The sequence below is a fragment of the Spermophilus citellus genome, assembly GCF_964194105.1.
Source record: "Spermophilus citellus genome assembly, chromosome: 6".
Lineage (NCBI taxonomy): Eukaryota > Metazoa > Chordata > Mammalia > Rodentia > Sciuridae > Spermophilus > Spermophilus citellus.
In genome coordinates, this window is record NC_138187.1 from 66850193 (window position 1) to 66876409 (window position 26217).

At 31.3% G+C, this 26217-nt stretch overlaps 1 protein-coding gene across 3 annotated transcripts in view; it reads left to right on the plus strand.

Moving 5' to 3' along the window:
* ZEB1 (zinc finger E-box binding homeobox 1) overlaps positions 1-26217 on the plus strand; it is a 167967-nt gene that overhangs the window by 126692 nt on the left and 15058 nt on the right. Inside the window, exons 3-5 of one of the 3 annotated variants that reach the window (XM_081297384.1) lie at positions 11577-11639; positions 21401-21562; positions 24511-24713. In XM_081297384.1, coding sequence (XP_081153510.1) covers positions 11577-11639; positions 21401-21562; positions 24511-24713 — 428 coding nt within the window. The remainder of the gene's footprint in view (positions 1-11576; positions 11640-21400; positions 21563-24510; positions 24714-26217) is intronic. The other 2 variants (XM_081297385.1, XM_081297386.1) reach the window with 2 other exon arrangements.

Here is a 26217-nt window from a genome sequence, read left to right on the forward strand (position 1 = left end):
TTAAACAGGTCCTTTGTACTTTTTTTGGGTTGCCTCCACATTCGATAGTGTCAACTAATTTCCCCACCATTTCAGAGCTGGTCTCCTTGAAATTGGAGTCAAAGATAAATCAGGCTTATTCCTTCATTAAGCCTTTTCTTTTAGATTTGCTTTGGATTGTGAGAGACATTACTGTTTGCCAAACCACTGGAGGACTAGAAAAGCTGACACAATAAATGAGCAATTAGTTATACTAACATTTACATATTTATATTACTTTGTGTGTGCCAATCCAGGCCTAATGGTAATTGATTTCCTGAATATTTTTTCTTTTCATTCTTATAACAATTTCGTGTCTTCTAGCTCCACTTTATATCTAAAGAAGGAAACTGAGGCTAGAAAAAAGGTTAAATATCTTGCCAAAATAATACACTAGATACATGGAAAACCAAGATTTAAATCCAGGTCTATATGATTCTGGATTCTAAAGCATTCTGTTGTTTCCTTTTTCTAGTTAATCCAACAGAAAATATATATATACGTGTTGAATATAATATTTAGAAACATCAATAGGAAAGTAGTTTGGTCATACTATCAGCATATATACATACAGAAACATCATCCAAGCAGTTACTATGTCCGTACTCCTTTTGAATTTACCATAGCCTCTAGCAAGACTCACGCCCGGTAATAATTAGATTTCAGATTCATTGTATGACAAAACTAAAGCAACAAAAAGGAAATAATACTGAACTCTACTCTCTACATAGCAATTTTCCCTGTAGCTATTATCTTCATTCTTCTTCCTTCTCTAAAAATATTTAAGCACTTACATTTAGTTTTCTACTGCTACCATAACAAATTATCATATACTTGATTGTTTAAATAAAACAAATGTATTACATTACAACCATCTTAGGTCTCAGTGGGCTAAAATCTTATGTGAATGTTACATTCCTTACTGGAAGTTCATAGGAAGGATCCCTTTCCTTGCTCATTTAGATTACAGATCCTTCTGGGTATATGAGGACCCCATTTCCTTGCTGGCTGAGGGCCATTCCCAGCCTACAGAGGGTACCTGGATTCCTTGGCTCATGATCCCTTTGCTCCATCTTTAGGGCCACCAGTACAGGTCAAGACTCTGTAATATTAGACTGACTCCTACTTCTTAATATCATCTCCCACACTCCTGCTTTCATTTCTTCCACTTCTAGAGTTCATATTATTAATTGGCCCATCTAGATAATCCAGGATAATCTTCCCATCTCAAAGTTCATCACCTTAGTCACATCTACAAAATCCATTTTACCATTAAAGCTATGATTTTCATGGAGTTGGAGGATTAGAATGTGGATGTCTTTAGGAAGTCATTATTCTGTAGACCACAACCCCACACACAATAAAATTCACCAGAATCCACAAACCACATGCTAATATTAATAGTAATCATAGATAAATTATTGGGTACTATATGCCAAGTAATGTTCTAAATTGTGTTTTTCATAAGTTAATCTAATTTTCATCATACCATAATGAGGCAGATGACAGCCCCATTTTATAGATGAGGAAATAAGGATTAAAAAAAGACAGTAGATCATTTATAGAGTCACTGCTAATAAGTGTGATCTGAGATTTGAAGCAGGTGGTCTGAGTCTGGGAATTATGCCATTAACCTCTACACTACCATAAGTTATGCAGATGGTTTGATACTTATGATATTTTGAGCAACTAATTAATAGTAAAGATAGGTAACCTGCTTATATGCAAGCAGGTTACTCATTGTTGGTCTTTTGGGTAAATGATTTTTTCCCTACTAGCTCAGAAAAAAAGGAAGTACATGAGTGATTGAAAATGAATGTAATTTACTTAGATTATTTTACTCATTGTCACTGTTGTACTAAGAACAAATGTCAGTGTTTGTTAAATCAGTTCCTTCCGAACAATTGAATTAAGCAAAAAAAAGATGGTAATTATCATACAATCCATTGGCATCCTGTTGTAGCACCCATGATAATGCAGTTTTCTCTCTCCCTTAAACTATGTTCTTTGAGGTTAGTGGTGAAATTTTTTATATTATGTATTTCAGCACTTAGCAGAACTTGATCATGGTAGGCTTTCAAATAATGAGTGGGTGAATGGATTAGTTAGGTAATTAAATGATTAAATTAAATCTTAAAGTTTAATGAGTTAATTTGAGTTCAAAATGTTGCAGACATGATGATCTCCAAATCTTAAATATAATAAAGATAATAAAATGACTATATATTCATAAAATGACTATATATTCATAAAATCCATTATAATGCCTGTAATATTGAACATTTTCTATCTGATACTCTTGGGCTGAATACTTCTTATACATTTTCAATATTCACTACATTCCTATTTAGTAATTTATTAGCTTTAAATATGTGGAAACTAAGGACAAGAAGAGTTCATATTACTCTTCCAAGGTGATTTATGGACTTAGTAGAGCCAGAATCTTAACCAATGCTTAATTGATTCTAAATTCTTTGCTTTTATCTATTGCCTCCTTATTTCTTTTCCTAAAAGTACCCAGGAGATTTCTGGGTTTGACTTCTCTTTTACTTTATGAATTGGTTAAATATAAATCCATTGTTGTATATTATTATCACCTTGTCTCTCAAGTAACAGAGTAAAATATCAAAACAGTTTTTAAAATCTATAAACATTCTAGTTATGTTAAATTTCCATTTATAGAATTAGCACTTTAAGCTAGAAAACATAATTTTTTTTATTTTTTTATTGTTAAGAATTCAGAAATTCTTTTTAAATAACATAGAGTAAAATCAACTTTCTTATTGATATACAGTTCTTCAAGCTTTTGTAACACATACACACATACATACACATGCTCAAACACATTCACATAGCAACCACCACAGTCAAGGCAATGAACTGTTCCATCGTTGAAAAACTCAGGGGTGTGATACCGTTTTAGTCATATATTTCTTCCACTCAAAATCCTGCACAACTATTATCTGTTCTCTGTCACTGTAGTATTTTTCTTTTGGAGAATATCTTAAAAATGGTATCCAATCTGGAAAGCAGTATGGAGACTCCTTTAAAAACTTGGAATGGAACCACCATTTGACCCAGCTATCCCACTCCTCGGTTTATACCCAGAGGACTTAAAATCAGTTATACCCTAAGGACTTAATTAAAATCAGCATACTGTAGTCACACAGCCACATCAATATTTATAGCAGCTCAATTCACAATAGCTAAACTGTGGAAGCAACCTAGATGTCCTTCAATAGATGAATGAATAAAGTAACTGTAGTATATATACACAATGGAATATTACTCAGCATTAAAAGAGAATAGAATTATGGCATTTGCAGGTAAATGGGTAGAGTTGGAGAATATCATGCTAAGTGAAGTAAGCCAACCCCCAAAAACAAAGGCCTAATGTTCTCTCTGATAAGTGGATGCTGATCCGTAATGGGGAGGGGATGGGAAAAATGGAGGAACGGTGCATGGGAGCAGGAAAGATGGTGAGATGAACATCATTACCTAGATACACATATGACTGCACATATGGTACAAAGCTACATTGTGTACAACCATAGAAATGTAAAGTTGAGCTGTAGTTGTGTATGATGAATCAGAATACATTCTACTGTCATATATACCTAATTAAAATAAATTAATTATTTTTAAAAATGGTATCAAGACAATATGAAATATTTTGTGTTTGACTCCTTCATTCAGCATGCCTTTGAAAATCAGTCAGATGCATACCTCAACAGTTTGATCCTTTTTATTGAAGAGTACTATTCCATTGTATGGTTGTACTACAGTTTATTTATCCATTCAGCTGTTGAAGAACATTTGGGGTGATTTCCAGTTTATAAAGATAATGAATAAAGTTGTTATAAACATTAGTGTACAGATTTTTGGGTGAGGGTAAACACAAGTTTTTATCTCTCAAGGGTAAGAACCTAGAAGTAGAATTGTTACATCTTATGTTAAATATATATTTAATGTTTTAAGAAACTGCCAAACTTTACCAGAGTGTTTGTACCACACTCTCCATCAGAGATTCAGTTTCTCTAGGTCCCCACAAGCATTTGATGTTATCAATATTTTTTACTTTAACCATTCTAATAGGTGATTTTCATGATAGGTATGGTTTCAATCTTCCTTTCTCTAATACCTAGTGAAACTGAACATAATTTTCACATTTACTTACTATATCTAGATGTATATACTTATATATGCAGATGTATATGTCATCTCAGTGAAGTATCTGTTAACATATTTTGCATATTTTTTGAGTTTCTTCATTAAATTTTATAGTCCTTTATAATTGTAGTAAGTATTTTTGTCCCCAATCTATCCTGTTTCTTCATTCTCTTTAGCTAGGCTTTCCCAGAACAAAGTTTTAAATTTCAAGTCCAGATTATCACTTTTTCAGTTTATAGATCATGCTCTTGATATCATATCCAAGAGTTCTTTCTTTAACTCAGATCATTAGGATTTTCTCCTTTGTTTTCTTTATAATTATGCACATGATTGATGTTGTATTATTTTTTTAATGTTAGGTTGAAGTAAAGTTAATTTCTTTCTTTGTTTGTTTGATGTGGAAGCTCAGTTGTTTCAACACAGTTGGAAAAATTACCCTTTCTCAATTGAATGGGCTTTGAACCTGTGTTAATAACTAATTGACCATATTTGTGTGAGTCTTTGTCTGGACTCTGTCCTATTCTGTTGATCTCTGTGTCCCTTTGACAATACTATATAATCCTGATTTCTATAGCTATGTAAGAAGTCTTAAATTTAGGGAATGTTATTTCTTCAGCTTTATTTTTTCCATGAAATTGTTTTTAATATTATAGTTCCTTTTCCTTTCCATGTAAATTCTAGAATAATCTCATCTATATTAAAGCTAATCCTGCTGAGATGTTGATTTGAATGTTATTAAATCTATAGATAAGTTTAAAGAGAACCCATATATTTATTATGTTGAGGAGAATTTCAATTTGTGAACTTATATCTCTACATTTCTTTAGGTCTTTGATTTCTTAGTGTATTATAGTATCAGAATATAGATCATCTTCATATTTTGTTGCAGTTACACCTACTTATTTCTTTTTTCAGGAAAGGAGCTATTATGAATGACTTGTGTTTTTTTCCTTAGTTTCCAGTTGTTCTTTACTAATATATAGAAATATGACTGATTTTTATGTGTTGATTTGGTTCTAGGAGTTTCTTGTAGTTTCCTTGGGATTTTCTATGTAGACAATCTTGTCCTCTACAAATAGGGGCACTCTGTTTCTTCCTTTCTAATATATCTGCCTTTTATTTAGTTTTATTGACATGGCCAGATGCCAAGAATGGTAACAGTGGATATGCTTGCCTTTTACCCCAATATTGAGTAAAAGCATTTACTCTTTTACCTTTAAGAATAATGTTAACTGGGGAAGGGCAAGAAGAGAATTTCAGTAGATTAGACAAAGGGGAACAAAAGGAAGGGAAGGGGAAAGGAATAGGAAAGAAAGTAGAATGAATCTAACATAATTTTTCTATGTACACATATGAAAATAAGCTAAGAGATCCTCACCACTGTGCCTATCCACAAGAATGAGGTCCTGATTAGAAGATATATCCCGTGCTTATATAATTTTATCAACATAGATTCTACTGTTGGGTATAACTAAGAAGAATCAATAAAATAAAATTTAAAATAAGAATAATGTTAACTATGTCATAGATGCCCTTTATCAAATTTAGTATGTTCCCACTATTCCTATTTTGCTGAGTTTTCATTATGAATAGATGAGATTTCTGGATGCTTTTTCTGTATCACTAGTTTTTAAACACTTTTTTATCATTTCAAATTAACATGTGACTTTTGCTTTTTTAGAATTTTAGTATGGTAAAGTGAATTAATGAATATTCAAATATATTCAAATATTCAAATACTCATTCATATTGAATGAACCTTGATTCCCTATAAAGCTCCGTGTGGTCATTTTTATATATTGCTGAATTTGATTTGCTAATACTTCTTTGAAGATTTTTGTGTCATTTTCCACTGAGGATATTGGTCCATAGCTTTGCTTTTCTTTTTATACTATTGTGCATAATTAAAATGTGTTAGAAAGTATTCGTTTCTTGAAAAAAAGTGTTCAAATTTACAGTTATTCTTCTTTAAATGTCTGATAAAATTTGTAAGTAAAATCATACACATGGTTGTTTTGTTTTAGAGGAATGTTATAAAAGTCAGTTTTTAAATAGCTACAAGAATATTCAGGTTATTTATTTCATCTTGGATAAGTTTTAGTATTTTATGGTTCTGGAGAAATTTTCCATTTCAAAGTTTTCACATTTATGTGTGTAAAGTGGTTCATAGTATTCCTATATTAACCATTTACTATCCACTAGTTCTATACTGATATTCCCTTTTCATTTTTGATATTAATAATTTGTGTCTTCCCTCTTTTTTATGTTTGTCAATCTTACTAAAGGTTTGCAGTTGTTTGGATCTTTTCAAAGAACCAGCTTTTTGTTTCATTGAATTTCTCTATTTTTCTGTGATAATTTTGTTGATTTCTGATCTTAATTATTTCCTTCTGTGTTTTTTTTTCCTGGGTATATTTTGCTCCTCTTTTTCTTCTTTTGTAACATGGCACCTTAGAATTATTGAGGTCTTCTTTTTTTGCACAAGTACTTAATGCTATAAATGTCCCTCAAAACACTCATTTATAGAGATATACCACAAACTTTTATTGACTTTTAATTTACATCTTTGCTCCATAGATTCTTTAGAAGTGAAATGTATAGAGATTTTCTTATTATCATTCAGCTATTGATATCAGTTTAAATTCATTCAGGTCAATGAAACTTTGTATGGTTTCATTTCTTATATTTTGTTAAATGTTATTTTATGATCCTTTATATGTTGTATATTATGAATGTTCTGCATGCACTTGAAAGGAATGTGTATTCTGCTGTTTGAGAGTAGAGTGTTCTACATAAATACCAGTTGGATCTACTTGTTGGTGTGGCCTAGTTCTTCTGTATCCTTGATGAATTTTTGTCTAGTTGTTCTATCAGTTATTAATATGAAGGGAGTATTGAAGTTTTCAATTATAATTATGGATATCTCTACTTATCTGTTTTAAAACTCTGTTGTTAAATGCATACATATTTAAGATTATTATGCTTTCTTGGTGAACTTACTCTTTTCATTATGCAGTATTTCTTTTTATCCCTGGTAATTTTCTTAGCTTTAACAGTGTACTGTCTGGTATTAATATAATCACTCTAGCTTTGTTTTTATCAATATTGCATGACATAATTTTTCATCCTTTTGATTTTCAACCTATTGATTTAATTAAATTTAAAATAATTTTGTAGCTAGCATGTAAATGGAGCTTGTTTTTTTCCCCCTTGTATTCTGATAATCTCTATCCCTTACTTGCTTCTTTAGACCATTTACATGTCATATAACTTTTAATGTTAGGGATTAGGTTTACCATTTTAATATTTGCTTTCTATTTGCTTCCTGTTTATCATTCTTCTCATCTTCCTTTCCTAACTTCTTTTGGAGAATTTTTTAAAATATGTATTTATTTAATTAATTTATTTAATTTTTTACTCTATAGATTTTTTAAGTGTTAATATTATAGATTGAAATGTTTATACTTTGGAATACCCAGCTAGCTCAGTTGAGACTTGGAATATACATATTTATCTTTTCAGTCTACTTAGAATCAATGTTTTTATCACTCAAGAGGAATATAGAAAACTTAGTGCCAAATAGGTTCCATTACCCTCCTTCCTTTATTTTGCAGTTTTTATATATGTCAGATCATTACTCTTGTTGTTCTTTCATTCTTGACATTTAAAGTGTCCCTCTGATACCATTTGGTTTTGTTGTTGTTGTTGTTGTTGTTTTCTGACGATCTTCCTTTAGCAGTGCTTTTGGAACAGACCTGCTGGCAATGAATTATATTAGCTTTCCTTAATCTGAGAATGTTTTTATTCTATTTTCCTTCATTCCTGAAGGACATTTTCACTGTATATAGAACTTTGGGCTGACTGGGTATGTTTTGTTCTTTTAGTACTTTAAAGATATTCTACTTCCTTATAGAATACATGATTTCTGATGATAAGTCTATAGTCTTTCAAATCATTTCTCAGTAGTCATGCATCATTTTCTCTGGCTCTTTGACCCATTTTTGCCCAGTGGAAACATCTTACAAAACTATAATGGAAATCACAGCTAGCATTATTGAGATTGATATTCATAGTCAAATACAGAACAATTCCATTACTGCAGAGCTAGTATCCTCTCATGTAATTTCTTGCTCTCCTTTGCTTCATCCCTAAACCTTGGCAACCAAGGGTTCTATTCTGTTCTCCATATATAATTTTGCATTTTCAAGAATGTCATGTAAATTATATAGTATGTAACCTTTGGAATGGCTTTTTCACTTTCCATGATTTCTTGGAGATTGATCAAAGATGTTGCATATATCAATAGTTTGTTCCTTTTATTGCTAAGTATTTTGTGACTTATTTTTCATGTTATACTTTGCCTTTATTTGAAAATAACAGTCTTATTATTCAGGGGTTTTACTCACTTTTATATATGCTTTGGAATTTAGAAGCCTGAGGAGCATGCTACTGTTCCTTTTTATATTGAATTTAGGTTAACCAATCATAATGTGTTGACATTATTGTCCTATAGAGGAAAATCCTTTGTAAAGATAGATTTTATTGCTTTACTCCCTTTGTATTTCCTGAATTAGACATAAGATCAGAACACATTAGGGAAGGTGCTGTGACTTCATGAATGAATGCAAACGAAGCTATTCCTGGACAGCACATTTGAAAAACAGAGTGTTTACATTACAGGCCAAAATTAGGATATTTTTTGTTTCTTTAAGAAACAGTTTTAGTTCTTCAACCAAAATACTTACTGCAATGATGAGAAGAGGAGAATGGAGACTTTCAGTTTTTACATTGTATGTAATAATGCTGGGAATAGATTCTAAAATATGTTAAATTTTCATCTAAAGAGCCTAGATTTTATCCCAAGCAAACATGAAGGAAGGAAGAAATGAAGAAATCATTTACATGAATTCCAGACAGTTTTTTTATTTTTTATTTTTAGTTGTCAATGGATCTTTTTAATTTTATTTACTTATATGCAGTGCTGAGATGGAACCCAGGGTCTCACACATGCCAGGCAATTGCTATACCACTGAGCCACAACTCCAGCCCTAGACAGTTTTTTAATCATATATAATAACTAAGTAGAAAAATTCGTAATTTTAAAATGTCATTTCATTGTAATGCATTCTGCTGTCATGTATAAATTTTAAAAATGTCATTTTAACTTTTAACATCAGTGTTATAGTTCATCTTAACAAGTGATAAGTCTGTTTATTTGAGGATAAATAAAGGACATAGATATACAATAATAAGTAACTATAATATCATCATTTAATTGCCCAGCTTGCATACTGTTTTTTATTTTGGTTTAAGTAGGTGCACTGGAGAGGAAAAAAGGGTGAGAGATATTAGAGGTTTACAGGTATTTGGCAAACACTGGCATACATTCTTATTTTTGTAAACCCTTGATAAGAACTTTTAAATTATTAATTATTGTGCTGATAGAAAGTACAGAATGAGAATTTTTTAGAAGTTAATCACATAATTATCTTAGTGTTTTTATGTTGATCTAAAATGATTTGTACTTATTTTAACTATTTTTTATATAGTGATCATCTTTAAATATTAATATAAAAGCTAAAATCTGCTAAATAATGTACCTACTAATCCAGAGCACTTAAAGAAATACATTGAATGCAAAAATATTTTACTTAATTAGTGCTGTTTCTCAACAAACTAAAGAGAAATTTAATATCAAGATTTTTCAGCTGACATATTTAGTGAGATTTGTATGTGGTGCAGATACCTATATTATGTTTAAAATATTCTCATGCTAAGGCAGAGGATCAGAAATTCAGAGTCATTCTCAGCAACTTAGAAGGCCCTAAGCAACTTGGCGAGACCCTCTCTCAAAATAAAAAATGAAATGGGCTCGGGGTATGGCTTAATAGTTAAACACCCCTGGGTTCAATTATCAGGACCAAAAATTAATTAATTATTTAAAATTATTCTGATTATAATTAGAACATATATTCTGCTACAGTTAAAAGAGCAGTTTCTAACTCCTTCATGTCTTCTAATATATTCATGTGTTCTTAATAAATTTTCATGATAAATAAAATGTGCCCAAATATATAAAACATTTTGCCAAAGTATGCATTTATAATATAAAATATTTACTCTGTATCTATTCTGTATTTAATACATTAAATAGCCTACTACAAACACAGGGGGGAAGGGAAAATCACAAACATGTAGAGTTCCTCTAAGGAATAGAGTAGAAGAAAAAATATAGTGCCTTAGATATTTGCTTTGGGCACAGTGACATTTGGTTTAGTCTTTCTAGTTTTCTAGTGCAGAAGTGTGTAATGGAAAGGGCTCTGAAGTCAATCAGATCTGCATACAAATTCCAGTTCTTCCATCTAATAGCTGTGTGTCCATGGGCAAATTATTTAACTTCTCCAACCCTCAACTTTTTTTGCTTTTTCAATTTATATAGATTGTTATGACTTGACACAGTGGTGCACACCTGCAATTCCAGCAGCTTGGGAGGCTGAGGCAGGAGGATCACGAGTTCAAAGCCAGCCTCTTCAACTTAGTGAGGCCCTAAGCAACTCAGTGAGATCCTGTCTCTAAAACTATTTTTTAAAAAGGCTGGGGATGTGGATCATTGGTTAAGTGCCCCTGAGTTCAATCCCCAGTACCTACCCACCTCCAAAAAAAGTTGTTATAAAGGTTAAAAGAAACAAGTTTATGAAACATTTAGCAAAGTACCTGGACCACAGAAATATGTGCTTTGGAAAATAAATGAAAAAAATCATTTTACTTATAGATATAGCTCTTTTCCTAAAATACTACCAAAATCCTAGTGTGCTTATGCAGGTTGAACATTCATAATCTGAAAATCCAAAATTTGAAATTCTTTGAGCACTGACATGACACCACTAGTGGTTCACACCTGACTTTATGTAACAGGTCATAGTAAAAATGTAGGCACCCTAAAAACACTGTAAGAAGTTATGTTCAGGCTATGTGGATAAAGGTATATCTGAAACAAATGAGTTTCACATTTAGACCTGGGTTCCATCCCCAAGATAACTCATTTATATATGTCAATATTTAAAAATCTGAAATTCAAAATGCTTCTGGTCCCAAGCATTTTAGATAAAGGATACTAAACCTATAACTCTAAAATATGTATAATTTCAGAATTATGTCTAAATATGCATTGATAGCTTAGATTTGTCTAAGACATCTTTGTGTTTTTTTACAAAACTAACTGCTTAATACTTCTACAAAGCACTGCTTTCCAACAATGCAGTCCCATATATGTAAAAGAAAAAAAAATCCAAATTAAATATAATCTGAACTAATTCTTTTCAGATTTCTAGAAGCTAAAATGTTTGTGGCAAATATGTCTCTTTTAATCCCCTGTTCTTTGATTTCAGCAGGAAAGGAAGGGCAAGAAATCCTGGGGCCTGAAGCTCAGGCAGATGATGCAGGATGTACAGGTACTCTTGCCATTTTCTCATACGATAGCCTTTGAAGGAGGTCTTTTGTGACACCAGTTTTTGCATTTGTGAATCCTGAATTTAATTTATTTCCTCCCCTTTTATCTTGTCCTCCTAAGATGTTTAAGTAGGCATTTGGAGCACTACATGAAAAGTTAGAAATTAATATTCTTTAAATACAATGTAAATTTACAGATTTACATAATATAGCATATTTTGCAATCTATAAGTATGTCCAGTGTAATCTACAAATGATATAAAAACTTTTACAATTTAAATTTATATCAAATTTTTTACCAAAGTTATGGAAATACACATCTATTAACTATATATATTTTTTAAGAGAGAGAGAGAGAAAGGGAGGGGGGGAGAGAGAGAGAGAAAGAGACAATTTTAATATTTATTTTTTAGTTTTCGGCGGACACAACATCTTTGTTGGTAGGTGGTGCTGAGGATTGAACCCAGGCTTCACGCATGCCAGGCGAGCGCGCTACAGCTTGAGCCACATCCTCAGCCCTATTAACTATATTTTGAGTTTCATTATTAGTTTCTAGGATCTGCTTTGAATTGCCCACAAGACAGACAGCAGAAGAGGAAAAAAATAAGCAATTATCAGGGTTATGTACAAACAAGATGAGAATTATGAATATTGCTGAGTTGAGTGAACATATCACAAAAAAATACAAGAAAATCAAATTTTTTTCTTACAATTTCTGTATAATTGATTCAGATTAGGTTTAAGAAGCAAAAAAAGTAAATGGAAAACTTAAATCAGATCTCATGTATAATTGTACCAGAGACATTTTATTGTGTCCCTCAAATCAGGTAGAACTATTAGAATATAAAATTAAAAACTGAATTCCAAATTATTAAAACATTCCCCTAAAATATATACTTCAAAGTAGTATATTTTGTGTACTCAGGCATATATTTTTAACTCTTGATATTAAAATTTTCAATTTACCGAAAAGTTGAACAAATGACTGCTTTCCATCTGAATTCAATACTTGTTAACATTTTTGCTGAATTTTCCACTATACATCTATTAGTTGAACCATTTCTTAGTAAATTATAGAAATCATGACATTTCATAATTAATCTCTAATAAATAAGTACCTTTTCTTATGTAACAAAAATCAGCCTTCATGTATCTCCAATAAACAATACATTCTCTTATATAATAAAACTGATAGTAATTCCCTAATAATATATTAGTCCACATTCAGATTTTCTCAACTGTTCCTAAAATGTCTTTTATAGCCTTCTTTAATAGAGCAGTTTCTTATATTAGTGCATTATAATTATAGATATTATCGGGTTCATTTTGACATACTCATAAATGCATATAACATAATTTGCTCCTTTTATGTCTCCAATACTACCTCCTTTCCTTCCCTTCTCCCTCCACTTGATCCTCTTCCTGTACTCTATGCTTCTTCCTTCTGTTAATTTATTTTTTTAATTGGTGCATTATAGTTATACATATAAGTTGATTCATTTTGATATATTCATACATACACATAGCATAATTTGGTCAATTGCATTCTGCAGTTCCTCTCTTTTCCCATGGTTTCTCCCTCCCCCTGAATTCCTTTCTCTTCTGTGCTATTCTCCCTCATATTTTCATGAGAAACCCCTTTTTAAAATTTCTTCTCTCTAGCTTTTGCAAATGAGAGAAAACATTCAGCCCTTCACTTTGAGTTAAGCTTATTTCACTTAGCATTATGTTCTCCAATTCCATCTGTTTATCAGCATATGACATAATTTCATTCTTCTTTATGGCTGATTAAAATTTCATTGTGTAAATATACTGCATTTTTAAAATCTGTTTGTTGAGGAACAGAACACTTAGACCATTTTCTTAACTTGGCTATTGTGAATTGTGCTGCTGTAAACATTGGTATGCATTTATCACTACAGTATGCTAATTTTGTTCTTTTGGATAAATACAAAGAAGTGGGATAGCTAGATCATATGGTAGTTCCATTCCTAGGCTTTTGAGGAATCTCTGTACTGCTTTCCAGAGTGGTACTACTAATTGGCAGTCCCACCAACAATGCATGAGTGTATCTTTTTTTCTTATACCTTCATGAGCATTTATTTATATTCTTGATGATTGCCATTCTAACTGGACTGAAATGAAATCTCTGTGTAGTTTTGATTTGCATTCTCCTTATTTCTGTTTTCATATATTTGTTTGCCATTTGCAATTCTTCTTTTGAGAAATATCTGTTTAGTTCATTTATCCATTTATTGATTGAGTTATTGGTTTTTGATGGTAAATTCTTTGAGTTCTCTGTATATTTGGGATATTAATCTCCTGTTAGAAGAGTTAAAATTATTTTCCCCTCAGTTTTAGGCCCTCTCTTCATGATCTTAATTGTTTCTTTTGTTGTGCAGAAGCTTTTTAATTTAAAGTCATTACACTTATCGATTCTTCATTTATTTCTGGAGCTTTAGGAGTCAATAAGGAAATCAGTGCCTAAACCAATATGTTGGAGTTTGACCCTGTTTTCCTTCAGCAGTTGCAGGGTTTCTGGTCTAACACTTAGGTCTTTCATCCAATTTGAGTTGATTTTTTGTGTAGGGTGAAAGATATGGATCAAGTTTCATTCTTCTACATATGAATATCCAGTTATCCCAGTACCATTTATTTAAAAGGCCATATTTTTTTCCTGTGTGTTTTTGGTACCTTTGTCAAGGATCAGATTTCTATCTATGCAGATTTGTCTTTGTGTCTTCTTTTCTATACCATGGGTTTTTATATAAATTTTTATGCTAGTATCATGCATTTTTTTGTTACTGTAGCTCTGTAGTATAATTAGAGATCTGGTTTTGTAATGCTACCTGCATCACTCTTATTGTTCAGTCTTACTTTGGCTATTCTGTTTTTTTTTAATTCTTCTAGATTAAAACATTTTTCTAGTTCCATGAAGAATGTCATTGGCATTCTGATGGAATCACATTGCATCTGTATATTGCTTTTAATAAGATGGCCATTTTGACAATATTAATTCTGCCTACTCAGGAACATGGACATTTTTCCATCTTCTGAGGTATTCTTCAGTTTCTTTCTTCATGTTTGGTAGTTTCCATTATAGAGGTCTTCCACCTCCTTGGTTAGATTTATTCCCAAGTGTATTTTGAGATTATTCTAAATGAAATTGTTTTTGTGGTTTCTTTCTTAGCAGATTCCTTATTGGAGTTTAGGAAAGCTATTGATTTTTTTGTGTTGATCTTATATCCCACTACTTTGCTGAATTTGTTGATCAGCTCTAAAAATTTTCCAGTGGAGTTTTTCTAGTCTTCTAAATATAGGATCATGTCATTGGCAAACTTATAGTATGACTACATCTTTTCCTGTTTATACCCTTTTAATTTCCTTCTCTTGCCTGATTGCTTTGGCTACAGTTTTAAAATTATATTGAATAGAAGTGATGAGAGTGGATATTTTTGTCTTGTTCCTGATTTTGGAAGAAACGCTTTTGAGTTTTTCTTCATTCATTATGTTGTTGGCTTTGCTTTTGTCATATATAGCCTTTATGATATTAAGTTCCATTATCCCTAGTTTATTCAGTGTTTTTATAATGAATGAGTGCTGGATTTTGTATCTGTTGAGATGATCATGTGATTTTTGTGCATTCTATTTATATGATGAATTATGTATATTGATTTGCATATGTTGAACCAACCTTTCATCCCTGGGGTGAAACCAACTCGATCGTAGTGTACATTCTTCTTAATATATTTTTAAATGTGAGTTGCTAATATTTGTTAAATATTTTTGTGTCTATTCAGAGATAATGGTCTGTAGTTTTCTTTCCTTGATGTGTCTTTCTTTGGTTTTGATTTCAGGATGATACTGGTTGCATGGGATGAATTTGGGAGTTTTCCCTCCCTTTCAATATTATGGAATAGTTTTAGGAGAATTAGCATTAGATCTTTGTAGGCCTGTTAGAGCTCAACTGAGAATCCATCTGGTCTTGGACTTTACTTTGTTGGAAGGCTTTTCATTACTGCTTCAGTCTCATTATGTTATATCAGTCTGTTCTGGTTTTTAATATCCTCTTCCTTCAATTTGTGTAAGTCATATGTTTCTGGATATTTGTCAAAGTCTTCCAGGTTTCTAATTTGTTGGAATATAAATTTTCAAAATAATACTTAATAATTCTCTGGATTTCAGAAGTATCTATCATTTCTAATTTTGTTGATTTGGGTCTTTTATTTCTTGGTTAGTTTGACTAAAGGTTTATCAATCTTGTTTATCTTTTCAAAGAATCAGTTCATTGTTGCATTATCCTTTATTTTTAAATTTTTTATTCTGAATTTTATTACTTTTGGCTCTGATCATAATTGTTTCCTGTCTTCTACTGGTTTTAGAATGAGTTTGCTCTTGGTTTTATGGGGCCTTGAGATGTAACATTAGCTATTTATTTGGCATCTTTCTGGAGGTTTTTTTGTTTTTGTTTTTGTTTATCTTTTTCCAAGTGGGTACTCAATGCAGTAAACTTTCCTCAAGAACTACCTTCAGACTGTCCCAGAGATTTTGAAATGTTCTATTTCTTTTCTCATTTGTTTCTAAGAATTTTTTTTATTTCTCCCATTTTCTATGATCCAGTTCTCATTCAGAAGTGTATTATTCAATCTTTATGTGTTTAAATGGTTTCTATTTTATATTTTTGTATTAATGTCTAATTTTATTCTATTATGATCCAATAAAATTCAAGGAATTATCTACCTTTATTTTTTTGTATTTATGTCCTAAAATATTATCTCTTTTGGAGACAGTTCCTCCTGAGTCTTTGTATCAATTAGTATTTGTTTTATTTAAGTAAGAACACCAGAATTTGGGGTATAAATATTTATAACCATTGTATCTTGTTGTTTGATAGTTTTTTTTTTTACCAGTATGAAGCTAATTTCTTTGTCTCCAGACTTATTTTGGCTTGAAGTTTACTTTGCCGGTTATGAGAGTAGCTATTCCTGCTTGCTTTCAGTCTCCATTTGTATAATATATCTTTTTCTATCTTTCACCTACAGCCTGTGGATGTCTTTCAGGCATAGATATTTTTATCACATAATTTTAATTAAATTTTCTCTTTTCCTTCTCTTCGTGGTTTAACAATTATAGTTGTTTTATTTTTTAACTTTGTAGTACATTTTAGGACTATTCCATAGAGCCTTATAAATTGTCTTCACTAGGAAGTGTGGTTTATGATTACTAAGTGTCAAAAATAGATTTTCATCTATAATATAAACATCATCACTCCCATATTTGTCAGTTCCATAAAAAAAATAAATCTTTGTTATTATTAAAGATGAATTCCAAATTGTCAGTTCCATAAAACAAAGAACCTTTGTTATTATTAAAGATGAATTCCAAATTAATTAATAATGGAGTATTATGATTTATGGTATCTGTACAGCCCAAGATTTTATATTCTTCCTTTAACATAGTTTTATTAGCTTGCATGAATAATGTATTCAGGTATGCTTGCTATTAAATATTTGTCATGCTAACTTGCAGATTATATAAAATATTAAAACTGGATGTTTATTAGTAAAACAGTAATGTTTAATGAACATAAAACAATGCTGTTTAGTACTCTTTTACCTCATGTTCAACTTTGATGACTTGTAAATTCTATATTACTAGAGTTACAGAAGACCATTTGCCCTTCTAAACAAAATTCTGTCAAAAAAGATTTATACTTCCAAGTTTACAGTATTTTATCTTGCAATTTTCTCTTCACTATAAATATGAATTCTTTCAGGTTGAAGTACTGAGTAATACATAAATTTCCTAAAAAATAAAAAAGAAATCCACATCTGGAAGACAGAGTGACCTTGTATTAACTACTTGCTGCTGAAGTGTCAGGCTTCCCCCACCCACAAGAAGTTGATCCCTGTTGCCTATTTCCCTGGAACATGGGGAAGATTTAGGAGCAAGAAAATATTTAATAAAGTTCCAATAAGTGTGGCTTTAAAGAACAAGGGATGAAAATTGAACTTTTGAGACTTTAGAGCAGTTGAACTTTAACATTATATTTTGCCTTTGCTTTGTTACTTCCTTGACTACTAATGAATAACATGCTGACAAAAACATTGTATGTATGTCACTATCACTAACTAGTTCAGAACTTTGTCAGATCTTTTGTATAGCTTGCTTACTTTCACTGTTGATGAAATTAAGAGAATTGTTGATTCAACTTAAGAGTGAAATATTCACCAAAAACATGTTTGCTTCTTCCAAGCATCCATTTTTTGTTGTTGTTGTTTTTCCTATAGTTAACAGTTTTATAAAGTTTTAAAAACAGAGGGTAAAGATGGCAGGTTACTGAGAATAAAAATTGTACCTGGGGAGAGAGGGAGGGAGGGAGGAGGAGAGAGAGAAAAATAATTTATATTTATGTTAAACATTCTCTTTCTCTAATTTGTAATTATACTCTATAATTTTATATTTTCGCAGGTGAATATAGTTCTGTAATCCTATACTTTGATGATTAGCTCTTGAATTTTTACTTATTTTATTATTATTATGTATCTCTGTGTATTTGCTCATCTTCCTAATCTTTAAATACTTAGGTTTATCAATCTTAAAGACCAGTAAATTTGCTTTGTAATTGACCTTTTCATGATGTGCTCTGCCAAAACTTTAAATTTCTTAGGTAAAACTGCAGAATTTCTGGTTTCCATTGAAATTGGGCTTGGTAATGCAGATTCATAGAGACAGTGTTGTTTAATGGAAAGACTCCAGAATTTGATGTCATACATCTAATATTAAAGCATGTGTTCTGATGGTAATATTTTTTTTCCTACATGATCTTAGAAAAGCTGTCTAACTTTTCTAACTCTCACCTAATTTGCAAAGAGATTTGTTTCCCAGTCATTAGAATCTTTTATGTTCTGGGACATATAACAGATAGGCTCTGTCAATACTTGTTTATCAAATTACTTGAAATTTTACTTTTTTGGGACCTTGCTTTACTTATCTTTCTCAGTGAGAGCACTTTTCCCCCCCACTGGGACACTGAGATATGGTTAACTTCAGTAAATTTTTGCTGAAATAATTTTTTAAATTCTATCTGAAGACATGTAATCATAACTATCTTTTGATCAATACCTTAGCTTACCCAATTTCTGGGAAATTTTCACCTAACCTAACTAGAAAAACCAATTCTCACTGTCATGCCAGTCGTCAAATGATAAGAAAAAAAAACAAAGGAGGTTATAATTTTTCCAATTCTTCAATAAAGAAATGGTTGAGGAATATAAATTATAAATAATAAAAGAATAAGTAAAGTGTAAATAAATACATCTTATAAAATGTCATTCTATAATAAAGTTAAGATTAAGATGGTATAATCTAATCTAATTTTTATCAGTCATAAAAATCTTATGTCTCTTCAAATGCACACATTTAGAACATGTCAATATACAGGTAAGCTTATATGTAACTTACTGAAGAAATAAAATTCATTTATAAAATACAGACACATAATTCTGAAAAATCTGTGCTATTTATAAACTCATTAACCTAAGAGCTATTATATATGTAATTTTTGTTTGTTAAAAGGATGTTGAAAATATTAACATTTTATAAGATGTAGATTGCTAAATTGAAAAAAAATGTGTAACAGTTTGATAAGAATAGCTTTAAGTCTTAAGTCTAACTGTATGGCATCTATGAGGAATCACATAAAATATAAATTTCATTCTGACCTTTTATCTAATTTGGAAAAAATTGAAATTGCATTGAAAACACTCTGCCTCTGACATGTACTACTTTGGCTATTCAAAAATACTTTTTCTCCCAGCTAACAACAGATCACAGGAATGATGTTTGAGAATGTCATCACTTTGTTCCTGTCAGTCTCTTAAGAAGAGTGAACAATTTAGTAATACTTAGGAGTACAACCCCTGTGGTTATTTCCTCTATACTATTACATAGTTGATAACAGCTTCCCAATCAGGGTTAAACAGCTCCTAATTCCATTGCCATGCTTTGCACCTAATAAAAACCCGTATACCAGCCTCTTTATATCAGAGGTATAAAGTCCTATCTAGAATATAAAAAAAGAAACACGTGTAAACAGGAAAGAGTGGAAGACTATAGTGGTTTTATATTGTTTTAATTAATCAGTAATGAAGGTTTCCCCAATCATTATTTTGAACTTTTGTCTTTGGCACCATAGAGATTTTTATACTGTAAGGCAATGTATCCTATTAATGTAATGAATGGAGAGAATAATATGTCTGTCTGTCTGTCTCTCTCTCTCTCTCTCTCTCTCTCTCTTTTCTTAAGAACACGAGAGTAAAGAATACTGTAGAAAAGGGAGGGCAGGCAGAGAACCTTCAGGATAAGAGTATACATGGAAGTTGAGGATCTAGGAATTGATTTCCTCAAAATCAACTGTATCAGCTTAACTCTTAAAAAAGTCTCCACTTGCGAGGAGGCACATGCCTGTAATCCCAGCAGCTTGGAAGGCTGAGGCAGGAGGATCTCAAGTTCAAAGACAGATTCAGCAAAAGTGAGGCCCTAAGCAACTAATTGAGACCCTGTCTCTAAATAAGATACAAAGTAGGGATGTGGCTCAGTAGTTAAGTGCCCCTGAGTTCAATCCCCAGTCCCCCCAACCCCAGAAAAAAATCTTCATTTATTTTTGGCTCCATTAAACCGAGTTTGGTGACTAATTAATAGCCTATTGGCTGTATTATAATGGTGAAAATATTTGTGAATCATTATTATAACTATATCATTGATTCTCAGGTTTTAAATAGAAGTCATCATGAGGAGTTCACTTATGCTACTGTTTAAGAGATTTAGCAAGAATTGTTTTAGTTACTGTCAAACAAAAGATGTCCATGTATCACCATTTTAATTTGGCCCAGTTTCAGTCTGCTACGAACTAACAGTTTAGTCCAAAGTCTATAAAGAAGTCAGCCATGAGACACTTGAGATTCATGCTAACCCATTATAGTTATCACCAGTGTGGAGTAGACAATCTCACCTAGAGCCAGTGGAGGAAATGGAGGAAAACTGTAGTACACCAATACTGTTTTAAAAAGTAGGCAGCACTCTAAGCTAAGTTCTCAACGGGAACTTAAAGCTTTTACACTCAAGAAAAAAAATTGCCATACCTTAATCCCATGGCTTAATATTTATTTAAGCAGAAATAGAGAAAGAATAGGCTTGTTTGAATAGGACTGCTGGAGGAGGTAAAAAGCAATTTTTATTGATTTGATACCTATGACTCTTATTAGAAGTATTTCTAGCTAAAGATTAATACTAAAGCTATTTTCTAGGAAATTGCATAGCTGAACTGAAAGAGTGATTTATATTGGAATGATTCAGATTTGAAGTATAACTATTATAATAGGTTGCTAAGAGGTGATTTTTGAGAACTAAGGTCTTCTTTTTTCCTTGCTTTATCATTAAATGAGAAATAAAGAATTCAGTTAACTATATTACCTTATCTATGTTTTGTTAATTAGTAAAATTAATAAAATTAATAAATTAGTTTATTAGAAGTGTAGCTCTAAAGCTTAAAAGGAATAGTGTGAGAATTTTGAGATATTTTGACACTTGAAATGCATAAAGCAAAAGTATTTTTTAATAAATTACAAAAAAATAGTAGAATTCATTTTTAGTTTTCAGTAAATACTTAATCTCAGGAATGATTGTATTCTCAAACAATTTCTATTTTAAAAAAAACTTCACAACTTGGTGATAAAATTGCTTAAGAATGCATTTCCTTTAGTAAAAGATGATGACTGCGACTCAGATGCAGAAAATGAGCAAAACCATGATCCTAATGTTGAAGAGTTCCTGCAACAACAAGACACTGCTGTCATTTATCCTGAGGCACCTGAAGAGGACCAGAGGCAGGGCACACCAGAAGCCAGTGGTCATGATGAAAATGGTAATTGGAATTTAACACTTGTTTTTCTTTCTCTTTAAAGGATTATTTTTTTCTGTTACTGTGCTGTGGAAACCGAATCTACTATGGAGAATACTTTTGAGAACCAAATTATTTCAAGTGCCTATACGGAATAGGAATATTAATGGGACATTGTTCTTTATAACAGTACAATGTTAAATTATTGGCTGTTCATGTGTGTAGTATTGATGCTCCTGCATGTGAAATGATTAGAATGGTTCCTGGACATGAATTTCCACTTACTCAAATCGCAGCGGGCAGCAGAAATGAGAACTAGGATGATTATTATTGCCCTTCAGTTGTTTTCCACTATTCTTTTAGCAAGTGAAATAGTCATGTGGTTCAAAACATACTAATTTGGAGATAGTAGTTTTTTTGTATATACTTTAGTGTGCTCTGATATGAACACTTAGTGCATTAAAAATTGGGAAAACACAGTTTAAAAATGTGTTCTGCATTCCTGAGAAAAAATAGGCTGTCATTCTACCCTTCTAAGTGTAAAAAAAGATGAAAATAGCATTAAAATGTTCCTATAAGAAATTTTATACAAGATCTATACCAAGACCCGGAAGGTATTTGCAATATTTAAGAACTTGTAAAGATTAATATTCTACATCTGGCTTTCTTTATTCAGGTTTTCCAGTTGAGTGTATACATTTAGCTTCGTATTCAAATAATAAATTTGAAGATTTTAGATAAAATTGAGAACTGTGGTATAAAAACATATATTCCAAGTCAAAAAGTCAACTATATATTTTTAAATCAGGAATTAACTCTAAAAAGCAGAGCCAAAACAGAAGTTTCTTACAGAAGTTTCTCTCTGAAATGGATAGAATCTTAATTTTTTTTAATTTTTAGTAGATTCAACATGTCCCCTGTACTCTTTTCTCACAAATTATAAATAGGCAGGACTTTCTTTAGAAAGTTGAGTAATTCTAAATTCTGAATCAATGGGGAACAAATACAAGGGATGTTTCAGAGGTTTTATATCAAGAAGTACTACCAGTCAGAAGTGTTAGGACATCTACCAAAGGAAATTTAGGATTTAAAAATTAAAAATTTTTGCTTTTTAAAAAATAGAAATATTCATTGACATAGATACTTAAAGAAATGATAGACAGTTCAGAAAACATTTATATATAGATTGGTTTAATTTTTTAGTATCATTGAATTACTTCTTTAAGCTTATCATAGGAATTCTAAAAATTATCATTTCTTCTTTTATAACAAATGTTCATTACTAAAAAGTGATTTTTGAAAAACAAAATTTTTGATATTTTTCAAAAATAGAGACAAATACTTTCATTTATCGTTTAAACCTGCTTAGTCTATGTTCATTGTACCAAATACTCAGATTTACTTTTTATTGTTTTATACTAGTACCTAAAAGAATGAATTCATATATCATATTGATTTATAAAAATAAGAACTTGCTGTTAAACTATCATGAACAGCCTGTCATTTTACCATATTATTATTATTTTGTTTATAGAATTGTAAGGATTAATCATGTCCAAGAAGGAAATAGAACATAATGAGAGTAGATCTATGACACTGGAGTAGGAAAATGAATTACATGATATTAAAGTGCCAATAACAAATCACCCATAGTGACAGACTATGACTTTTGCCATTATAACCACCTAAAATCAACAAGTTGGACTGGACATTCTAGCAAGGATAAGGTCCTGAATGTTGGCTCCCACTGGCCTGTACAAATAGGAAATTCATACTGGAACATACAACATGATTTCCTCTCCAAAGAAGGTGTCCATGTTAGAATCATGTCCAGCAGAAAGCTCTGGTTCATGTTGCCTTGCTAGCTGATAACAAAAGATACCATCATAAACTCTGGAGCTTTGGTTATTTAATTTTATTTATACATTCAATACAAATTTCAAAATATTTGCCTAGCTACTTAGAGTTCAGGTGATTTGTAGGCCGGTCTTTTAGCAAGACATTTAATTTATATGCATTTGAACTCCAATAAAAGAATATATTTGTGAAGAATTTGGTGATTGCCTTTGGTTGTCTGTTTTTTTCCAAAGGAATTCAAAATGAAAAAAGTGAAGATGATATTTGCAATAATGTGTCACTTATAGGCTGATTTTTTGAAGAAAATAAAATATACAAAACTACAAGTAGTTTTATTATCAATTAAGTATTATACTTTAGAATTGTTAGGCCTAGAAGATAAACTCTATTTCATCCAGAATATTTTTATTTCTGCAAGATATGTGTATATGCATACCAGTAAAACTACACCAAAAATTTGTCACTATATTTGAATAGAGAAAGGATCATGCATAGCAAGTCTTTATGAACCAGGCCCGTATTTGTCCCCCATCACTCTTGCCCCTCCCATCCTCTTTCTTTTTAGTCTGAATTTAGCCAGGTGGCCACATCTAGCTGCAAGGGAGTCATGGAAACATAGTCTAATTGTGTGCTGCTTATTCTTATGTGACAATAATTTTATAATGTTATTTTCAAATTCAAAAGAGTGAACCTCAAATAAATGATATACATTTGTTACTAAAAGAAAGATATTGTTGTAGAATGCAGTAAATGTAACATGTATACATGTATAAGTTTGACCCACATCCTAATTTTACTTTAGTTCCTTATCCAGTTAACCATACCAAAAGAAGAGAATTGTGGTTTAGTTTAAAAAGATAAGGGACTTGAGAGTTAGCCTATACTTGAATCCTGACTGTCACTACTTTTCTTAAAAGCCATGCTTTTAAGTTATTGAACTTTTCTTAGCTTCACATTTTTTCCTTTATAAAATAGAGATAGCATTTTTGTATTGTTTTAAGGACTAAATATGAAATGGTTATCACAATATGTGGTACACAGCATATGTACTCAGTATTATCTTTAGTAATATTTTTTGAATGTTTTAAATTTAAAATATGTCATTTCTTTTACAGGAACACCAGATGCATTTTCCCAATTACTCACCTGCCCGTATTGTGATAGAGGCTATAAACGCTTTACCTCTCTGAAAGAACACATTAAATATCGCCATGAGAAGAATGAAGATAATTTTAGTTGCTCCCTGTGCAGTTATACCTTTGCATACAGAACCCAACTTGAGCGTCACATGACATCACATAAGTCAGGAAGAGATCAAGTAAGTGCAATGGCCAAGAGTTCACTAACTTTCCAAATTTGAGGAACTCAACCCTCAGTGAAAGGCAAGGATTTTCATATATTTAAAAGTGAAAAGGATGTACTAGACACTGTCTTGTATGAAACCTTATAAAAATGAAAGTGATAATTGTAGTTTTCATTTCCAGGTAAGATCTTACCTTGTTTTGCTTATATCATAACTAGAACTCCTCCGAGGTTATGGTTGAATTCTACTAAAATGTTGAGTGTAGGAAAATAGTGGTTAAATAAACTACATGACCAGTTAGAGAAGATAAATTTTAAAGATTAATTTTCTTTGAACCAGTGACTATTAATCCTCGGAAAATGACTCATTTTTTCCTATAGTGAGATACTATAACTCCTCTAAGAATATAAAGTTTATAGTTTTTATCCTGAAGACTCAGTTTTCATATGATTGTTCTGATTCTGTATCACTGTGTCCCATTTTACAGAAGCATACACAAAGAGTATTTTGTAACTCTTAAGTTACATTTAAATTCTTGACTCTGTTTTTAGGATTAAAGCCAATGACTGATTATCCTTTTTTAACAAGCTCCTTATAGCCACCATGTATCAATGATCAACTTAATATTAATTTAAACTGCCTGCCATGTCTAAGAAACAGCAAGGAGATAAGTGTGAATAAAGGAGAGAAAGATAGGTGAAACCAGAGAAGTACTGGGGGCCAGATGATATAAGCTGTTATACAGGGTAAGATAAAGATTTAATTTTATTCTAAATTGTGATAGGAAAACTTTTGAAGGATATTGGATTTTTTTAATTTTTAAGGAACCACTGATTATTGGATGGAGACAGATCAAGAGAGAGAAGAATGGAAGCAGGGGAAATATTTAGTGTTTTGATATAATCCAAGATGGAGGTTGTGTGGCAGACATGACATAGTGAAGGATGTTGGATTCAATTTACATTCAGATGGCTTACAAGGATTGGTTCAGGGTATTAAGGGGAAGAGTAATCAAAGATAATTCCAAAGATCAAGACTAAGCAATAACTGAATGAGGTTGCTGTTCACAAAAGTAGGAGACGCTAGAGACGGAGATAATTTTTTGGAGGGAAATTAATAAGAGTTTGGTGTAAATCAGGTTTCATCTGCCTAGTACCTTACAGTTGATAGTATCAAAGAAGCAGCTGTTGATGCAAGTCTGTAGAGAACTGTGCTCTCATAAGATGAATTGAAAGGTACCTGACTGAATATATCTGAAATGAAATACACTCAAATGAAAATTTGAGAAACCAAGAGGAAAGCTATCATAATCTATCATAATCACATGTGGCTGAAAAAATGGACATATTTTTTAAAAACCATCAGATTAAAATACATTTTGGAAATATCAAACATAAAAAAGAGAGGATATAATTCTGGTGAAAGCCCAGGGTTTTCTTCTCTTTGGTACCTTTTTCTTCTGTTGAGTAACTGTGCTTTAGATAGATTCTTAAATATTCGTGGACTTGATTATCTGTAA